At 46.7% G+C, this 21,346-nt stretch overlaps 1 protein-coding gene across 1 annotated transcript; it reads right to left on the bottom strand.

The window, feature by feature from the left end:
* Nucleotides 1–3: 3 nt before the first annotated feature.
* SNPH (syntaphilin) lies at nt 4–16,548 on the bottom strand. The gene is made up of 5 exons (XM_040435596.1): nt 16,519–16,548; nt 10,079–10,169; nt 9,881–9,985; nt 3,616–3,765; nt 4–2,387 (listed from the first exon to the last, which is right to left on the bottom strand). The coding sequence occupies exons 1-5, from the start codon at nt 16,532–16,534 to the stop codon at nt 1,436–1,438; spliced, it is 1,314 nt and encodes a 437-aa protein (XP_040291530.1). The 5' UTR covers nt 16,535–16,548; the 3' UTR covers nt 4–1,435.
* Between the last annotated feature and the right edge of the window lie 4,798 nt (nt 16,549–21,346).

The raw sequence follows: 21,346 nt of genomic DNA on the forward strand, positions 1-21,346 counted from the left end.
GGACAACAAACAAGCAACATCAAAAAATATAGATCTCTCTATGTATATATAGATTTATAGCGTCTATGACTTCAATCCAACACCAGCAACAATTTCCTGTCCGCAAAGCTTAGAGGGTGGGAGTAACTTGACCACGTGGTGGGGTGCCATTGGTCGTTCACTCCCAGGGATCAGGTAAGTGCAAAGAAAAAGGTTTCTAAGTGCTGTATATATTAGGTCGTTCCCTGTGGAGTCTGTACTAATGCTATTCAGAGCCTCCTAGTGGGCATTCAGCACACTGCAGAATGAGTGACCAGCACACACACTACAGCTCCTACAGAGGAGGGAACCTAAATAAAGGGGAAGCGTACCCCTCAAGTGCAGAGGACCAAGTTAGCTATAGCAGAACTCTTAAATAGGGTGGCGGCAGTGCTGAGCAGAGTGGTTCCTGCAACTTGCCAGCTCCTGCCCAACCAAAAGCTTATGTTCTGAAGACCACAATGTAACAGCACGATTGTTGTGAGGTCCAGTGACAAATCTCAGCATTCATTCGACAGTGTGGGGCTTGTGCAACCACAAGGGAGGTAGCTGCAGGTACTGGACAGGGGACACCAGAGATTGGCCCAGGGCACGCCCTTATGGGTATAGGGATGGAAGTCGAGCATGCTCCTGAATGGGGTCATGCTCTGGGGTTTATAGCTCTGGTTCCTAAGCACAATGCTCCAAGCCATGTTGCAAGATCATATGAGCAAAGACAAGAAGTAGGGCGGAAGCAGCAAAGCCAGGGCATGGAGGCAGCGAGGAAAGGATAATGGATTGTGGGGTCAGAACCAACCAAGGTGAAGACACTAGAATAAGAAATGTCAGGACCGGCCCAGGACGTGTATACACAGCACTAGATCACACATACAACATATATGTACACAGTACATTCCGTGGCCACGCACTGCTCCTACACGTTCTGCCAGGTCATACGGATTGCTAGCATACACATCATCACAAGCAGCTATACGGTTTACATTAGAGCGGCGAGGGATCCTGTACATATACATGTGGTGATACAGACACTAGAGGACCTGGTGCAGGTAGACGAGATCTGTTAATGGGGAGGGGTAGATGAACAGGTAACCTGTGTACTTGGATCAGCAGCATCCGCGTATTTACATATCAATTCTAGAACTGACTGCAGCAGACCGCGCCGGCAACACACAGTGCACCATGCATGCCAGAGTCCAACTTGGATAATACACCCCCTCCAGTCTCTGGAAGAGCAGACATCCCCACCCAATTCTCAGGGAAGTTTACCGTAGCATACAGTATGTGACGTTTGACACAAGTCAGTGATATATTGGCATACAGTCCATCCACAGACCTCCATGATACCCTTTCCAAGACTACGCCCCACCCCAAAGTCCTACAAAGTGCTAAGTAATGCGTCCATTGGAAGCCGCCAGGCTTAGGGCTGGCTGGTGGAGGCACTGACTGGGCGACAACTGATCCTGCGGATTGAGTGCAGGGCCACAGAGCAGCAACCACGCATCAAGGAGCTGATGTTATATACAGGCTGTCCTTGACGCCTCTGTGCGCGGCATAACCAGGCTACGGTAGGTACCACAGGGATCAGTACAGCCAATAGGTCCACAACAAAATGTCGACTCCAGTAACTAAGAGGAGCATCGGGATTCTCGCCGTCTGCATTTTCCGTGTTGGCAGTGTTGTCTGTTACCAGCACTACACAGCTGGGGTCAGTGTTTGCACAGTCTAGCTCTTTGGGGTCCATGGTGGTGGGGGTGGCCGCAGCTTGTGACTTGAGCAGTTTGTCTAATATTGCGTTGGGTTCTGGGGTGCCCGCTGATTCATCTGTCTGTACCCCACAATCATTGACGCTGCTGGCCTGGACAGCCGCTTCTGCACACAATGGCGGGGGCTGCACTGTAAGACACAAAGGGCCTTCCCCCAGGTAGAACTCTGGGCCAGAGGACACGGCACTGCTGTCATCTGGGGCAGCATACCCGCTATCTCCAGTGTCCTGAGAGTGGCGATCTCCGACAGGAGGCTCACTCAGTTTTGTGTATGTTGAGCTACGAGTGAGGGAGCGAGCAGGTGAATCCCCGGCGGAACCTCCACCTTCTGTTCCACGTATGGTGCCATCATGTGCCAGCTCCATGTTCTGCAGAAGAGTCTCTAGCTTTCGGTTTTGAACAGTGATGTCCGCAAAGTATTTCTGCATCCCCATATCGCCTTCCCCCAGGCGACCATGCACGCCTTCCATGACCTCACGAAGCTCTTGAATCTCTCGTTGTGCAGCTTTCAAAGCCAACTGTGCCTCCACTCGGTGACACTCCTCTTCTATCCAGTCTTCCTGCATCCGGCTCAGCTGAGACTTCAGCTCATCAACCTCCGTGTCTCTAAATTACAGAGGAAGAACACAGCGAGATCAATTTATACTACAGAGAATGTTAACTTAAAGGGGTTTCCAGGACTACAATAATGATGACCTATTCTCAGGATAGGGCATCTTTATCAGATTGGTGGGGGGCTGGTCCCTGCCCCCCCACCACCACCACATTGATCAGCCATTTAAAGAGGCCTCTACGCTCCATTGAGCGATGTGGATTCTTCCTAAGCCAGTGATGTCACATTCATTGGTCACATGACCCTTGTGCAGCTCATTCCCACTCAAGTGCTGCAATACTAAGCACAGCCACTATACAATGTATGGCATTGCGCTTGTTACACGGTTAGGAGACCCTTTCAAACACCTGATCAGTGGGGGATAGGTCATCAATATTGTACTCCTGAAAAACCCCTTTCATATTTTCTTCAGTTATACAGTACTGCCTTAAAGGGGCATTCCAGTTATAGAAAGTTATCCCCTATCCACATATAGGAATATATAGGAAATAACTATCAGATCATTGGGGGTCCTATCGCTGGGACCCCCATTTGAAAAAGAACGGGGCCCTGTATCCCGTGGAGCGGCTGGTGGGAAAAGTGTGCCACTGGTCCATTCAATTCTATTGGAGTCCTTTTCCCCCCTTTAAGCTTCTTCTTACACTCCAGTCATTCCCAAAGTTAGACCCATACTCGTGCTGGTTTCCTGTTAGCTCTCAGGTTGCAGCACATCTCTACCTACTGCTGCCCGATGGCAACACTGCATCTCTGACAAGCTCATCTGAAAAGTCATAAAAGGTGTTAACAGATATTGTCTGTTAAATACAAAAAGCCAACAGAATTATGAATACAGCTCTGGATGGAACTGGCACATAGGAACCCAGGATCAGTGCAGAAGAAATGCTCGAGTAGAAAAGGTAATCACTGTACAATAAAACGTTCTGCATGATTGTAATATACTTCAACTTAGATCCATTTTCAAGATCTCTGTCCGTGGATGGGAACATTCTTATTTACATTTAGAGGCAGAAACCATCCTCACCTATTATTTAATGCCTAAGGTTTGTTACAATTGTATCCAAAGTAGACGATCCATAGTGATCTCACCTCAGCAATCATAGGGCAGGATAAATGACATTATAGCACATTGCTGTAAACTGGAGGGTGGTAAGGATCACAGATTTTGGGCCATAGGTCCATTTAGGGAGTAAATGTTGCATGGGAGCAAATATCCGGCCTCACCTCTCGTGCAGAGCGTCCTGCATGTCTTTTAGCCTTGCTCTCAGGTGCCGGATGCAGACCTCTTTCTGCTGCAGGGGGGTGAGGTATTGTTCAGGGGTGGGTGGCTTGATCCCATGATTTTCACTACACAGACTATATTTATTTGAGCGCCTAAAAGAGAAGCAAATGTCAATTATGTATCACAAAAACTATTTTATTGACTTAAAAAAGCCACAAAGTAACCCCTGTGAAATAAAAATGTTAAAGAGTAAATGTTATATGGGAGCAAAAATCCTGCCAGAATTATGAAAAAAAATGTCGCTTTTGACCATCGTTATAACTCTACATGCAATGCTAGGCAAGTTTGCTTTACTAATCCTGAGCGACATGTTTTATACTCTAGTCACATCCAGAGCTACATTTCCACTTCTGTTATGTTCCCGTTAGTTCACATATCACGCAGATCCGACCATTTCATTGTCTGTACAAAAGGATGGTCAAGGGGGTATAGACCTATAGTTAGACCATCAATGACATATTCTGAGCTTCTGGATCCTTACTGATCCCCACAGTGAAGCAGCCGCGTTACTTCTGTCGGTGCGGTGTCCCCCTTTTTGTACCACAGCCTTATTTCACCTTAAGGACCAGGCCATTTTTTGCAAATCTGACCAGTGTCACTTTAAGTGGTGATAACTTTAAAACGCTTTGACTTATCCAGGCCATTCTGAGACTGTTTTTTCATCACATATTGTACTTCATGACACTGGTAAAATGAAGTCAAAAAAATGTATTTTTATTTATAAAAAAATACCAAAATTTACCAAACATTTGTAAAAAATTGCAAATTTCTAAGTTTCAATTTCTCTACTTCTATAATACATGGTAATGCCTACAAAAATAGTTATTACTTTACATTCCCAATAGGTCTACTTCATGTTTGGATCACTTTGGGAATGATATTTTATTTTTTGGGGATGTTACAAGGCTTAGCAGTTTAGAAGCAAATCTTGAAATTTTTCAGAAATTTTCAAAAACCCACTTTTTAGGGACCAGTTCAGGTCTGAACTCACTTTGTGAGGCTTATATAATAGAAAGCACCCAAAAATTACCCCATTCTAGAAACTACACCCTCAAGGTATTCAAAACTGATTTTACAAACTTTGTTGACCCTTTAGGTGTTGCACAAGAGTTATTGGCAAATGGTGATAAAATTTTAGAATTTCAATTTTTGGGCAAATTTTCAATTTTAATCAATTTTTTCCAGTAACAAAGCAAGGGTTAACAGCCAAACAAAATGCTATATTTATTGCCCCGATTCTGTAGTTTTCAGAAACACCCCATATGTGGCCGTAAATTACTGTACGGGCACTCAGTAGGGCGTAGAGGGAAAGGTGCGCCGTATGGTTTTTGGAAGGCAGATTTTGCTGGACTGGTTTATTTACACCATGTCCCATTTGAAGCCCCCCTGATGCACCCCTAGAGTAGAAACTCCATAAAAGTGACCCCATTTTGGAAAGTACGGGATAAGGTGGCAGTTATGTTGGGACTATTTTTAGGGTACATATGATTTTTGGTTTATCTATATTACATTTTTGTGAGGCAAGGTTACCAGAAATAAAAATTCTGAAATTTCATCTCCATTTGCCAATAACTCTTGTGGAACACCTAAAGGGTTAACGACGTTTGTAAAATCAGTTTTGGATACCTTTAGGGGTGTAGTTTCTTAGATGGGGTCTCTTTTATGGAGTTTTTACTCTAGGGGTGCATCAGGGGGGCTTCAAATGGGACATGGTGCCCCCCCAAAAAAAGGCCATCAAAATCTGCTTTCCAGAAACCATACGGCGTTCCTTTCCTTCTGCGCCCTGAAGTTTGGTCATACAGCAGTTTACGACCACATATGGGGTGTTTCTGTAAACTGCTGTATGAGGGTAATAAAGATCAAGCTTTGTTTGGCTGTTAACCCTTACTTTGTTATTGGAAAAAAACTAATTTAAATGGAAGATTTGCCCAAAAATGGCTTTTTTGGCTGGTTTTTATTTTTTACCGTGTTCATCTGAGGGGTTGGGGGGGGGGGGGTATTTTTATAGAGCAGATTCTTACGGACACGGCGATACCTAATATGTCTACTTTAAAAAAAAAAAATATATATATATATATATATATATATATATATATATATATATATATTTTACACTATATTATCTTTTTATAAACAAAAAAAAAAACATTTTAGTATCTCCATAGTCTAAAAATCTTTTATTTTTTTGCCAATTATCTTAGGTAGGGGCTCATTGTTTGCAGGATGAGAAGACAGTTTTATTGGCTCTATTTTGGGGGGCATATGACTTTTTGATCGCTTGCTATTACAATTTCTGTGATGTAAGGTGACAAAAAAAAACTTTTTTTTGCACCGTTTTTATTTTTTGGACCGTGTTCATCTGAGGGGTTAGAGGGGGAGGGGTATTTTTATAGAGCAGATTATTACTGACGCGGCAATACCTAATATGTTTTTTTTCTTTATTTTAGTTTTACTAAATAATATTTTTGAAAAAACTTTTTTTTTTGTTTTAGTGGCTCAAGTCGGAGAACCAGTTTTTTTATCCGATTGTCAGTGGCTAAATTGGAATATAAATTTAGTACTCCATGGAAGTGTGGTACTCCCTGAAGCAACCAATAATGCAGAGGCCCGGATGATCGGGGCACGTGTCACATTGAGTGGTGGTGTCCTTCTGTATCCCCCTCCTGTGACACACTCTGCACTTTTTTGGTACGCCCCTTCTGTCAAGTATGGGGGACCACACCTGGAAAGTGTTGGCCAGGGACGATCCGGGAGCCTCAGTTCCCGAGGTACTCCGGCCTGCTCTTTCCCGGTCAGAAAAGATCAGGGCCTTGAGGACTGCCTCATAGAACTGAAGGAATGTCCCTTTGTTGTCAGCACAAAAGAGTTGTAAAAGGCAACCTGTACCAAGTAGACCGCAACTTTTTTGTACCATGCCCGGGTTTTGCGCATGGCGTTATATGGCTTGAGGACTTGATCTGAGAGATCAACTCCTCCCATATACCGATTGTAGTCAACGATACAATCGGGCTTGAGGACCGTTGCCGCGGAACCTCAAACAGGGACAGGGGTGATGCTGTTACCATGAATTGTGGACAGTAAGGAGGACATCCCTCTTGTCCTTATATCTGACCAGCAACAGGTTTCCAGTGGTAAGGGCACGGGTCTCACCCCTGGGAATAGGTACCTGGAGGGGGAGGGCAGGGAGGCCGCGTTGATTTTTACCGCACGGTCCCACAAGCGGACGTGGATCTGGCGGCAAGGGACTGGAACAAGGGGATACTAGTATAAAAGTTATCCACGTACAGGTGGTAACCCTTATCTAGCAGTGGGTACATAAGGTCCCACACAAGTTTCCCGCTAACACCCAGAGTGGGGGGGACATTCTGGGGTTGAATATGGGAATCTCACCCCTCGTACACACAAAACTTGTAAGTGTACCCTGAGGTACTCTCACAAAGTTTGTACAGCTTCACACCATACCTCGCCCGCTTAGAGGGAACATACTGAAAAGGAGTCTCCCCTTGAACGCAATGATAGACTCATTAACCGCGACCTCCCTTCCAGGTACATAGGCCTGTACAAATTTGGCCCCAAAGTGATCGATGACCGGCCATTTTGTACAGGCGGTCATAGGCAGGATCACCTTGAGGGGGGGGGACATGCTGCATTATCTGAATAATGCAGGCATTTCCGTATGGCCTCAAACCGGGGGGAGCGTGTCATGGCCGTACTGTAAAGTGGGGTCTGGTAGAGGATGTCCCCACTCCAGTAATGCCTCACACTAGGTTTCTTGACTAGGCCCATATGCAGCACGAGGCCCCAAAATGTCCTCATCTCGTCTGCACTGACCGGCGTCCAGCCACCGGGCCTAGCCAAAAAGGAGCACGGGTGTTGAGCAACGAACTGTTGGGCGTACAGATTTGTTTGCTCCACCATTAGATTTTCAAAGTGGTCACTGAAAAAAAGACTAAAAAAGTCATATTTAGTGAAGCCCAGTGTGGAAATCTGGATTCCTGGTTGGCCTTCAATATCAGGAATCACGGGCTCATAACGCTCTGGGGTACACCAGACAAGTTCGACAAGTCCGAATAACCCGGAAACGCATCAAACCGCAGGTCTGAATTGACCTGCGGTTTGCTGCGATCGCCTACACGGGTGGGGGGGGGGGGGGTCACAGGACCCCCCCTCGCATTTAGCCAAGGTGCCTGTTCAATGATTTGAGCAGGCACCGGGTTCCGATCACCGCCCACCGAGCGGCGGTGATCGGAAATACATAGGACGTACCGGTACGCCCTGTGTCCTTAACGATCGGGAAATCAGGGCGTACTGACACGCCCTATGTCAGGAACAGATTAAAAGGGGTTATGTCATGGTTGATGTAAAAAATGAAAATCAATCATCATAGAGTTCCTGATAATCTCTTTGTAACAAAGCTAGAACAAACCCTGTACCTCACATGGATCCAGAAATCTCTGCATTCATTGCTCGGCTAGATTTACTTTTAGCTGGAAGCTTAGGGGGCCTGTCCTTTCTGCTGGAAGCTTAGGGGGCCTGTCCTTTCTGCTGGAAGCTTAGGGGGCCTGTCCTTTCTGCTGGAAGCTTAGGGGGCCTGTCCTTTCTGCTGGAAGCTTAGGGGGCCTGTCCTTTCTGCTGGAAGCTTAGGGGGCCTGTCCTTTCTGCTGGAAGCTTAGGGGGCCTGTCCTTTCTGCTGGAAGCTTAGGGGGCCTGTCCTTTCTGCTGGAAGCTTAGGGGGCCTGTCCTTTCTGCTGGAAGCTTAGGGGGCCTGTCCTTTCTGCTGGAAGCTTAGGGGGCCTGTCCTTTCTGCTGGAAGCTTAGGGGGCCTGTCCTTTCTGCTGGAAGCTTAGGGGGCCTGTCCTTTCTGCTGGAAGCTTAGGGGGCCTGTCCTTTCTGCTGGAAGCTTAGGGGGCCTGTCCTTTCTGCTGGAAGCTTAGGGGGCCTGTCCTTTCTGCTGGAAGCTTAGGGGGCCTGTCCTTTCTGCTGGAAGCTTAGGGGGCCTGTCCTTTCTGCTGGAAGCTTAGGGGGCCTGTCCTTTCTGCTGGAAGCTTAGGGGGCGCGTCCTTTCTGCTGGAAGCTTAGGGGGCGCGTCTTTTCTGCTGGAAGCTTAGGGGGCGCGTCTTTTCTGCTGGAAGCTTAGGGGGCGCGTCCTTTCTGCTGGAAGCTTAGGGGGCGCGTCTTTTCTGCTGGAAGCTTAGGGGCGCGTCTTTTCTGCTGGAAGCTTAGGGGCGCGTCCTTTCTGCTGGAGCTTTTTCCCTGTAACTATCACAGCTTCACACAGTAGATATGACTGGTGACCACCTCAGCAGGACATGAACATTAATATACAGATTAAACACCAGGTGGCACTATGATAATGAAGTAAAGAGAATCTCTCACAACTGGAGTGTTTTTAACAGAAAGCAACTTGCAAAAAAAACTCTTTTTCATGCTGAATTATATTCAAATAACATTTAATGGTCGCACAAACCCTTTAAACATGCACACTGGCTTATCTGTACAAATGGCAGTGGCTGCAACTAAAGCTCACTCCCTTTTAAGCGTGTGCCATGGACTCATATTGTGTGATCGGTGGGGATCCTGGAGGGCGAGAGACAGCTATGCTGTTTGGGGTGTGTCTGAGCAGTGCCAATCCAAAAGGTAACCAGCTGAATTCTGAATGCAGCTTTAGATGCAACTAGAGTATAAGACAGCTATGCTGCATACAGTTACAAAAAATTAGTTTTCCCCTACAGCATCTGCCCCAATTCTATTTCTCAGGTTGAGGGGTTGTCTCATCTCAGACAATGGAGGCATATCGCTAGGATATACGCTGGGACCCACACCAATATCGGGAACAGAGCCCCGCAAAATCGTAGCTGGAGGACTCAGGTCCGACCACTACCAAGCGCGCTCCCCATAGAAGTGAATGGGAGCGCACTGCGCATGATCGTCCACCGCTCCCATTCATTTCTATGGGACCGACGGAAATAGCCGAGCCAGCGTTCCATAGAAAATGAATGGAAGGCAGCTGCGCATGCGCAGTGAGCCCTCCACCAGTTTTAGGGCTCCATTTTCGATGTAGGTGTGGGTCCCAGCGGTCGGACCCACACCTATCAGATATGGGGCATACCCCATTGTCTGAGATGAGAATAACCCTTCAATCAGATATTTAGGACAACATAACCTCAAAGTGACGGCTGAGGTTTCTAGATGCCCCTCTGTACTGACCTGGATACAGGACTGCTGTCACTTCCTTTATATGACCCAGACGTGCTAGTGCTGACGGAGGACGTCCCATATGGATCCCTCATGGACACTGGAGGCGAGGTTCGTCTGGGAAGGGAAAACAGGGCAAAAAGAGGAATTTAACAAAGTATACTAAAGAGGAGAAGGCAAGACGGGTCTGATCAGGAGAGGATTGATTACCTGCGTGAGCCAACTGATGACCTTCTGACTCCTGGCACAGACATAGGTGCACTGCAGCAGGGGGGCACTAGAGGGCGGCACAGGGCACCTGCTATAAAGGATATAATTTTATTACACTAGAATTAAAGCGACCCTCCAGTTAAAGAAAAAAAAATATTCACTTTAACTGGGAAATGAATAGCTCACTCACATGGTGACTTCCTTTTTATCTTTTTAGTGGCAGATCCATCAATTCCTGGGCTCCTGTTCAGTCATCCATGATTGCCACACTGCTTCTGAGATTACCCGGCGCAGACTGTGCATTTGGTAGCCCAAAACAGTTCCTGCTGGCCAATCCAAGAGCAGGGCTGGACAAGAACGAAGCACAGTGTGCACCAGACAGTCTGAGAAGCAGTACGGCCACCTTGGAGGGCAAAAAAGGAGCCCCAGAATTGGTGGAGCTGCATGAACTCTGTTTTTTAAAGAGGTTCCGTCACCAGGATCAACCATATTAAACCAGGCATATAGCCTGGTAAGGTTCATCCAGCTGAGTAAAACTATACCTTTTTTTTTTTGTACACGATGTACACTTTTATTTTTATGCAAATTAGGCATTGGAGCACCAGGAGGTGGGCTTACACGGTTTGAGTTCCGCTCGGCAAGCAGCAAAAGGCGTGGTACGCACGGGCGGTGCAAGTGAACCAGGGCGCAGGTGCGAGAAATGACCACTAGACTCATGTCCCCAATCTAAGGGGAGGGGGGCATGTTTTTAACAATGGATGTGTCTGTATTGAGCACCGGAGGAGTTGCTGGAAAGGTGCTCAGACCGTATAAGCCAGCCTCCTGGTGCTCCAATGTCTCATTTGCATAAAGTTGAAAGTGCAAAATACAGGCACCTAAAAAAAAGAAAACGACAAGTATCGTTTTACCCAGCTGGATGAACCCTACCAGACTATGTGTCTCGTTTAATAGGGTTGGTCCTGGTGACAGAGCCTCTTTAATGTGAATTTTTGTCTTGAACCAGGTTTTGACCTCAAGTTTAATCCATACGTGACATAAGCAAATGATACACATTCCTCAATGTAGGCAGTAGCAGAACTTCAGAGGCCAGGGGCAATATTAATGTTCTGTAGTAGGCCATGCTGCCAGGAACCCTAGCCCAAAGTCCTGGCATCAAACACCCCTCTTGACTCCCTAGAAGCAGCCTTCCTCCAACCTGAGGTTTGGGCATCAAAACCCCAATCGATCTTTGAGGTTCTAGCACCAGCCTCTGTACTTGAAGTGCTGGCATCAGACAACTATCCTCATGCCAGAAGCCCACACAACACAAGGCTTTGGGGCCAGAATGCCTCCTTGACCCCCTGACAAAAATATTACCACCACCATGCAAGGTCCCCAACTACAACCATATACACAGGTATTCTTCTATGCCTACTCCATATAAGTGCAGTTATTCTTATCAGAACCATGTCACATAAGCCTGGCAACAGAGAACAATCCAATATTTACTGAATTTTTGCAAATAATCATATAAATATGTATAATAAATTGAAAAATATATCTAAAAAATTAGCACAATTACAGCAAAAAATGTTAAGCACTGACCTGTGCCCGCAGAACTGCCGAAACTGACAACATTGCTATCATATACCCCACAGTTTGGGTAATACAAAGATGCCAATGTGCTCTGCAGCCAGACGTTCAGCTGTATTATGTGTATTTCCTATGGAAGTAACCGACGAGGGATATAAAACCAGCACAAACGACACACACAACACTCCCTCTGTGACAAAGAGTCTCACACAAACCTGCAGGGAAGACCCCAACCACCCCGTCCCCACACACAAGAGCTATGGAGGAGGAGGCGGATGATGTCACACGCTGACATGGCATCCAGCCCATCACTCTTCCATCCCACAGGGTTGCCACAGTAACAGGGATGATGCTCGATTAGGATCCCAGGCTGTCAGATACAGCCTTTTCCTGTTCCTCCACCCACAGCATCTAGAGCACAAGCTGCAGCAGCTCCACTATCATCAGATGCTCAGCAATAACCAGTCATCCTCCCTGGCACACATTCACAGATACCCAGTAATGTCTTATGGCACATGCCATAACGTACCCTGACTGGCAGCTTCCTGACACATTACAGAGTACATCTACCATTAGGAGTTGCCTATGCAGATGCAATGGGGCCAGAATAGAGGGGACACCAGCTGAACTCTGCCCCAGTACCCTATGAAGTAAACCTAGAACGAGCTCCCCCTCCTTGTGGGCACCAAACCTGAGATCATGCAAACCTTCTCCCCTACAAGTGATGGCAAAGGACCTTCAAAGTCCAGAATCCCTCCATAGGGTTGTTTCTCCTTTGTAGAAGTACAGGCCTAGCTCGAAATAGTCCAATACCAAATACAAGGCCAGAGATGGAGTAGGGTTTGAGGGATCCATAGACATCAAAAGAAGACACCATAAAAAGTTAAGCAACACCATTTGCATGTTTATCGGAACTGGCATAAAAACAAGACTCATGTTTTGGGGGGGTTCATGTAAAAAGGGGTGAGCTCCAGTTGGGCCCCAACTATCTTCCCCATAGTCTGGTGCGCTCTCCAAAACTGAGGGTCATGCCAGTCTAATTTCCTACAAGGGGTAAAAAAGAAGTATGAAGATGTCAAGCCCTCACGCTCAAGGTGGGCCCTTGTTGAGATTTGTGGAGCATTTATATGCAGAAGGTGCTTTCTGAGCCCAATACGGCGTACAACAGCATCACAGAGATCACCTCAACAGGTTCTCAGAGGCTGACAGAGATGAGGACCCCCGGCTCAAGGACTGAAATGATGGAAAATGATGGCAACAAGGCAGTGGGCCTTAGTGATATGAGCCACCCAAAAGGCGGTCCCCCCTCCCCATACATCCCTAAAACTGTGTCCGGGAATAACAATGAGACTCAGCAGACCCAGAGCCCCACAGCATCTATAATTGACTGTGCAGAAATCCTGCGTTCTCCCATCCAGCGATCACACCCTCATACTACACAGCAGAATTGCAGTGTTCTGGGCCCAGGAGATCCACCCACACATTAAACCAAGTCTGATGGGAGGCTTACAAACAGAACAGATGCCCCAACCCTGCGGCCGTCACAGTGGATCATGAGAGTGTTAATGCTACAGCTCGGTGTGACCTTCACAATAACAGCAAATGCACGGAAGAGCCAGTGCAGTCATCCGGAGGGAATAGTGGCAAAGGCAGAGGGATATATGTGGACGGATAGATCAGAGATAAACAGCCCTAAGTCACCTTTATGACAAATCCAAAGGTCGTATTAATGAACGGCGCGGGTACGTGACTGCTGGACCATGTACACACTCGGGGACAGGAGTGCAAGTTCTTTGGGACAATTCAAGGTGCAGTTTGTCCTTGAAGCATAATGGTCTCCAAAGCAGCCCCCCCTTTCCCATTATTAAATGCACAGTGACCCCCCCCCCCCCGTCATAATGGTGGCTACAATCACAACCGGGTATGGGAGAGCAATGCAACAACCAAGCAAGCCCCAAAGGGTCTACAAAACAAGCAGTGGCAGGAAAGCTGCGGTCGTTGCGGCAGTAATAGCTGCCCCCCAATATCAAACTCAACTTTAATGCTGGATAATTGGATTTTTCAATATATCATACATCAGGCCACACTAGTTGTCAGCTCCGTAACAATGCAAAGCAAGATCAGTCACTAAGGACTTCCAAGACAGCTGGGGTCATTTCTAAAGCCCCCCCAATTATACAGAACTGCTGTATACACCAAGCAAGGCTGGAAACTCTGTGAATCCGAACGAGTTTCTAAATGGACCGCATAAAGATGGCGTCTGCTATCTCACAGACCCATTCACCTGAATGACTGAGTCTTGTGGGAAAAATCAGAGCAGGATGGTCCATGCAGCGGCTTTCTTGGCACGGACCGGTGGTCTATGCAGAAAATCTCATGTGAACTGGCACATTGCCTTGTCCGTGTTCAGTCAGGGTGCTGTCCGTCTGAAAAGGGCCTAAATGAAAATGTTTCCACTGTCACATACACTTGTCTTGAGGTCGATTAACTTTTGATCTATGTATATATCTGTACTGAATTCTATATATACGGCCAATGCAATAACAAGTATGTGGATGGAACTTGGAGTTCCCCTTTAAGGCCTCCTGCACACGACCGTATGGCTTCGACCGTATGGCTTTTTCAGTGTTTTGCGGTCCGTTTTTCACGGATACGTTGTTCTGTTTTTTTGTTTCCGTTTCTGTTCCGTTTTTCCGTATGGCATATACAGTATACAGTAATTACATAGATAAAATTGGGCTGGGCATAACATTTTCAATAGATGGTTCAGCAAAAATCGGAATGGAAACGGAAGACATACGGATGCATTTCCGTATGTGTTCTGTTTTTTTGCGGACCCATTGACTTGAATGGAGCCACGGAAAGTGATTTGCGGGCAATAATAGGACATGTTCTATCTTTGAACGGAAAAACGGAAACGGAATGCATACAGAGTACATTCCGTTTTTTCTGCGGAACCATTGAAATGAATGGTTCCGTATACGGAACGCAAAAAACGGCCAGTAAACAGGGAAAAAACGGTCGTGTGCAGGAGGGCAAAGTGGGTTAATGCTGACAGTCCGCTATTCATGACAATCCGACAGCACACGGACTGAACATCAACCTGCTCTAGTCAATAGGCCAATTCACATGTCCAATTTTCCAAACAGAACGGCAGACGGCGCAGAGAAAATTGTACCATGCGCTGTTAGGTCTGATTTTCCCGCAGGACTTGTCTATTCTAGGGGATGGGTCCAAAAAAACAACAGGCAACACACGGACGCCATAATAATTTTTTAGCACACCAGTACAAGGAAGAATTGCAGCGCACTCATCTGAATGACCCCAAACACAGTCCAGTTTACTAAAAATTATCAACTACTGACTACCTAACACAACAGCCCCAATCCTCCCCAGTGAAAGTCTGCACCCCCCAATCCTCTAGAGAAACAGTATGCATCCCCCAAAATTCCAAAATGCAACAATCTGCTCTGCACCCCCTAATCCTCCAGAGTGCAACAATCTGCACCCCCTAATCCTCCAGAGTGCAACAACCTGCACCCCCTAATCCTCCAGAGTGCAACAACCTGCACCCCCTGATCCTCCAGAGTGCAACAACCTGCACCCCCTGATCCTCCAGAGTGCAACAATCTGCACCCCCTGATCCTCCAGAGTGCAACAATCTGCACCCCCTGATCCTCCAGAGTGCAACAACCTGCACCCCCTAATCCTCCAATGTGCAACAATCTGCACCCCCTAATCCTCCAGAGTGCAACAACCTGCACCCCCTAATCCTCCAATGTGCAACAACCTGCACCCCCTAATCCTCCAATGTGCAACAACCTGCACCCCCTAATCCTCCAATGTGCAACAATCTGCACCCCCTAATCCTCCAAAGTAACAATCTGCACCCCCTAATCCTCCAGAGTGCAACAATCTGCATCCCCTAATCCTCCAAAGTAACAATCTGCACCCCCTAATCCTCCAGAGTGCAACAATCTGCACCCCCTAATCCTCCAGAGTGCAACAATCTGCACCCCCTAATCCTCCAGAGTGCAACAATCTGCACCCCCTAATCCTCCAGAGTGCAACAACCTGCACCCCCTAATCCTCCAGAGTGCAACAACCTGCAACCCCTGATCCTCCAGAGTGCAACAATCTGCACCCCCTGATCCTCCAGAGTGCAACAACCTGCACCCCCTGATCCTCCAGAGTGCAACAACCTGCACCCCCTGATCCTCCAGAGTGCAACAATCTGCAGCCCCCAATCCTCCAAAGTAAGTCTGCAGCCCCTAATCCTCCAAAGTAACAGTCTGCACCCCCTGATCCTCCAGAGTGCAACAATCTGCACCCCCTAATCCTCCAGAGTGCAACAATCTGCACCCCCTAATCCTCCAGAGTGCAACAATCTGCACCCCCTAATCCTCCAGAGTGCAACAATCTGCACCCCCTAATCCTCCAGAGTGCAACAATCTGCACCCCCTAATCCTCCAGAGTAACAATCTGCACCCCCTAATCCTCCAGAGTGTAACAACCTGCACCCCCTAATCCTCCAGAGTGTAACAACCTGCACCCCCTAATCCTCCAGAGTGCAACAACCTGCACACCCTAATCCTCCAGAGTGCAGACACAACACCCCCTCCTGCCTCCTCTTCCAGTATAACACTGCACCATCTGATCCTCCGGTGAAAATAAATGCCCCCCATTCCTCCACAGTGCAACCGCACTCCGTGCACCCACTACATTATCTACAGTGCAAACCCAGCCCTGTAGAGCAGCACCCACACTTTGCCCCCCTCCCAGCTGTATGTCAGTACACCGCACCCCCTCATGTCAGCTGCATGCACCCCTTCCACCCCCAGCGTGCAGCCCGGGCCGGGCGCTGTCACCTGCGGGGCTCTGCATGATGCTGCCGCAGCTCCGGCCGGCGGAGGAGGAGTGCGGGAGAGAGAGAGGTGTGGGCCGGGGGACACCGGGGAGGGGGGAGGAGACGCTGCGTCATCGCACTCTCCCTTAAAGACGCAGAACATATCGCCAGTTCACCAGGACGGTCCGGGAGCTGCTGGGACTTGTAGTACGCACTGCCCTGCACTCACCCCCCTCCTTAAGGCTGATCTAGTGCAATGACTTATAAAGTCAATGGACATGGAGTCCTGCCCCCCACTATCACAGCCTGAGGGCTCCCACTGCACCCCATAGTCATGTGTTACTGTTAGAGGGGCTCCCCTTTAGCTGATTCTCATGAACATAATGGCTCAGAAGTGGAAGAGCAGCATGCACAGTGGTGATGACATGACAGTAGGTCCACAATCGCAGAGCCTCCTAGGTGAGATTTTAAGGCATTTACCGAGTACTTATGTCCTAACTGTTTTGATCCTGGTGATAAATGCTCTTTAACCCATTCCCGACCACATTACGTATATATACGTCGGCTGTCGGGACTTTAACCCCTTCAGGACACAGCCTTATTTCACCTTAAGGACCACGCCATTTTTTGAAAATCTGACCAGTGTCACTTTATGTGGTGATAACTTTAAAACGCTTTGACTTATCCAGGCCATTCTGAGACAGTTTTTTCGTCACATATTGTACTTCATGACACTGGTAAAATGGAGTAAAAAAAATAAATCATTTTTATTTATAAAAAAATACCAAATTTACCAAAATTTTGGAAACATTCGCAAATTTCTAACTTTCAATTTCTCTACTTCTATAATACATACTAATAAAAGTTATTATTTTACATTCCCCATATGTCTACTTCATGTTTGGATCATTTGGGGAATGCTATTTTATTTTTGGGGGACGTTACAAGGCTTAGAAGTTTAGAAGCAAATCTTGGAAATTTTCAGAAATTTTCAAAAACCCATTTTTTTTAGGGACCAGTTCAGGTTTGAAGTCACTTTGTGAGGCTTACATAATAGAAACCACCCAAAAATCACAAACTATGTTAACCCTTTAGGTGCTCCACAAGAGTTATTGGCAAATGGGGATGACATTTCAGAATTTTATTTTTTTGCCAATTTTTCCATTTTAACCCATTTTTTCCACTAACAAATCAAGGGTTAACAGTCAAACAAGACTGTATCTTTATTGCCCTGACTCTGCCGTTTACAGAAACACCCCATATGTGGTCGTACACTACTGTACGGCCACACAGTAGGGCGTAGAGGGAAAGGAATGCTATACGATTTTTGGAAGGCAGATTTTGCTGGACTGGTTTATTTACACCATGTCCCATTTGAAGCCCCCTGATGCACCCCTAGAGTAGAAACTCCATAAAAGTGACCCCATCTAAGAAACTACACCCCTCAGAAACCATGTCGGTCCTTTCCTTTTGCACCTCCCTTTTACTGATACAGCAGTTTATAACCACAAATGTTGCGTTTCTGTAAACTGCAGTATCTGGGTAATAAATATAAAGTTTTGTTTGGCTGTTAACCCTTAGTTTTTACCGGAAACGACGGATTGAAATGGAAAAGTGGCAAAAATAGCTGTTTTGGCACCATTTATTTATTTTTTTTTTTGGACCGTGTTAATCTGGGGGGTTGGGACATGGGGTATTTTTACAGAGGAGATTATTACGGACGCGGCGATACCTAATAAGTCTATTTTTTTACAATTATTTAGGTTTTAGACTATTTTCTTTTTGGATACAAAAAAATAAATTTTTTGTATCTCTATTGTCTAAGAGTCCTTTTTTTTTCGGATGGCCTCAAATCGGGAACGTGTCATGGCCATACGCCATACTGTAGAGTGGGGTCTGGTAGAGGACGTCCCCACTCCAATACAGCCTGACACTGAGCTTTTTGACTAGGCCCATATGCAGCACGAGGCCCCAAAACGTCCTCATCTCGGCTGCACTGACCTAGCCACCGGGCCTAGCCAAAAACGAGCCCGGGTGTTGAGCGACGAACTGTTGGGCGTACAGGTTTGTCTGCTCCACCATCAGATTTACCAGTTCCTCACTGAAATAAAGACAGAAAAAGTCGTATTCAGTGAAGCCCACTGTGTAAATCTGGATTCCTGATTCACCAACAAAATCCGGAATTGCGGCCTCAAAGTTCTCTGGGGTACACCAGACAAGTCCACCTGCAGGGGGCTCTGGTGGACTGACCTGGTGGGCCGGAAAACTAGTACGAGCCCCAGAGCTGCTCGTACTAGGCTGGGCCACAGGGTCCCTAGCATGGGGGTCCCCTCGATCCACCGCCTTGGGGGCTCATCATCGCTTGATGATGAGGAGGATGTGGATGACAACAGGAACGTGGGGTCATCCTCATCCTCACTGGGACTCGGAGGCAAGGAGGGCGTATGCCTCCTCTGCCGAGAACGTCCGGCGGGCCATAGGGGAGTGTGTGTCTGTGTGTGTATGTGCGTGTGTGTAAATCTTTATTAGGTGTGCTTGTGTGTGGGGCACGGGTGTTCACGCACTTACCCTATAGCTATAAAAATAATAATAATAATCCCTAACTAAAAAAAGTTTAAAAAAATGTGTAAAAAAGCAAAAAAAAATACAAATGCGCTGTGGGGCGGGGTGGACGATGCGCTAACAGTGGCCGGACGCAAAGAGTGCAGGCCACAGATAGCGCATGCAAAGAAAAAAGCAAAAAAAAAAAATTTGCACCCCCACAAAGTGTGGGGGTGGGGGGGGGGGGCAAGCTGCAGCACCCCTGGGAGGGGGGGGTCTAGGGTCACACAGCTAACTGCTGTGGACCCCAGACACCCGATAAGGGGGCTCACAGACCAAAAAAGATTTATTTTTATTTTTTACCTAATCTAACCCTAAACTTGCCCTAACTACCCCTGCCTACAACTCCCACCACCTGCCTGCCCCTGCCTCCTAAGGTGCCTGATGGCACCAAAAACTCACAATATCGGTGGGCAGTGCGATCTCCTGCTACTCTCCCATCTCCACGGACCGGAATGAGGGAGGAGAGCAGCGGCGGAGATTTAAACTTGCCGCGCTCCGCCCACATGCCACATGGGGACCAATCGCAGGCGATCCTGAGAGGTGACGTGATCGCCACCTCACAGGATCGCAGGACGGTGATTGGTGGTGTATAATCACACCACCGATCACCGTCCTTTCCGGGTTATCGGGTCATCAAAGACCCGAATAACCCGGAAACGCAGAAAACCGCAGGTCTGAATTGACCTGCGGTTTTCTGCGATCGTCGATATCGGGGGGTCACAAGACCCCCCTGGGAATTGGTACAGAGTGCCTGCCGAATGATTTCGGCAGGCATTTGTTTCCGATCACCGCAGGCGGCGCTGCGGTGATCGGAAATTCTCAGGACGTACCGGTACGCCCTGTGTCCTTAAGTACCAGGACATCAGGGCGTACCGGTACGCCCTGTGTCCTGAAGAGGTTAAATATGGTGCCCGCTCGCAGGTTTAAACAGCAAGGCACCCAGGGCTAATGTCAGCAACTGACCGTAATGCCGATAGCGGTCTTTTAACCTTTCAGATGCCGTGGTCAAATGCAACTGTATCTGGGAGGATAAAAACCTGGAGCACGCACTCCCGGGCCATGCTCCGGCTCCCCTGTATTTCTAATAGACTCCAATGCTAATGCATTTAAGTCTACAAGAGAAGCAATCTAATGATTGCCTGTTATAGTTCCCTAGGGGGACTATAAAAAGTGTAAAAATAAGAAAAAAAAGGTTTTAAAAAATATAAACATTCAAATCACCCTCCTTTCCCCAAAATTAAACCCTTCTACCACAGGCCAGTTTTCACCTTCCTGCCCAGGCCATTTTTTGCAAATCTGACATGTGTCACTTTATGTGGTAATAACTTTGGAGCGCTTTTACTTATCCAAGCCATTCTGAGATTGTTTTCTCGTGACACATTGTACTTCATGACAGTCATACATTTGAGGCAATATAGTTCACCTTTATTTATGAACAAATCCCAAATTTACCAAAAATTTTGAAAAATTAGCAATTTTCTAAATTTCTATTTCTCTGCTTTTAAGATAGAAATTGAAACCTCATAAAATATTTATTACTTAACATTCCCCATATGTCTACTTTATGTTTGCATCATTTTGTAAATGTAATTTAATTTTTTGGGGACGTTATAAGGATTAGAAGTTTGGAAGCAATTCTAAAAAACATTTAAGAACATTTCCAAAACCCACTTTTTAAGGACTAGTTCAGGTCTGAAGTCACTTTGTGAGGCCTACATAATTGAAACCCCCCATAAATGACCCCACTGTAGAAACTACACCCCTCAAGTTACTCAAAACTGATTTTACAAACTTTGTTAACCCTTTAGGTGTTCCACAAGAATTTTAGGAAAATAAAGATAAAATGTCTAAATTTCACTTTTTTGGGCAGATTTCCCATTTGAATCCATTTTTTTCTTTAACACATCGAGGGTTGACAGCCAAATAAAACTCAACATTTATTACCCTGATTCTGAGGTTTACAGAAACACTCTACATGTGGTCGTAAACTGATGTAAGAGCGCAGAAGGAAAGGACTTCCGCATGGTTTTTGGAAGGCAGATTTTGCTGGACTGGTTTTTAGACACCATGCCCCCCTGATGCACCCTACAGTATAAACTCCCAAAAGTGACCCCATTTTGGAAACTAGGGGATAAGATCACAGTTTTATTGGTACTATTTTGGGGTACATATGATTTTTAATTGCTCTATATTATGTTTTTTCTGAGGCAAGGTGACCAAAAAATTGCTGTTTTGGCACAGTTTTT

This window comes from Bufo bufo, chromosome 6, assembly GCF_905171765.1.
Source record: "Bufo bufo chromosome 6, aBufBuf1.1, whole genome shotgun sequence".
Taxonomy (NCBI): Eukaryota; Metazoa; Chordata; class Amphibia; order Anura; family Bufonidae; genus Bufo; species Bufo bufo.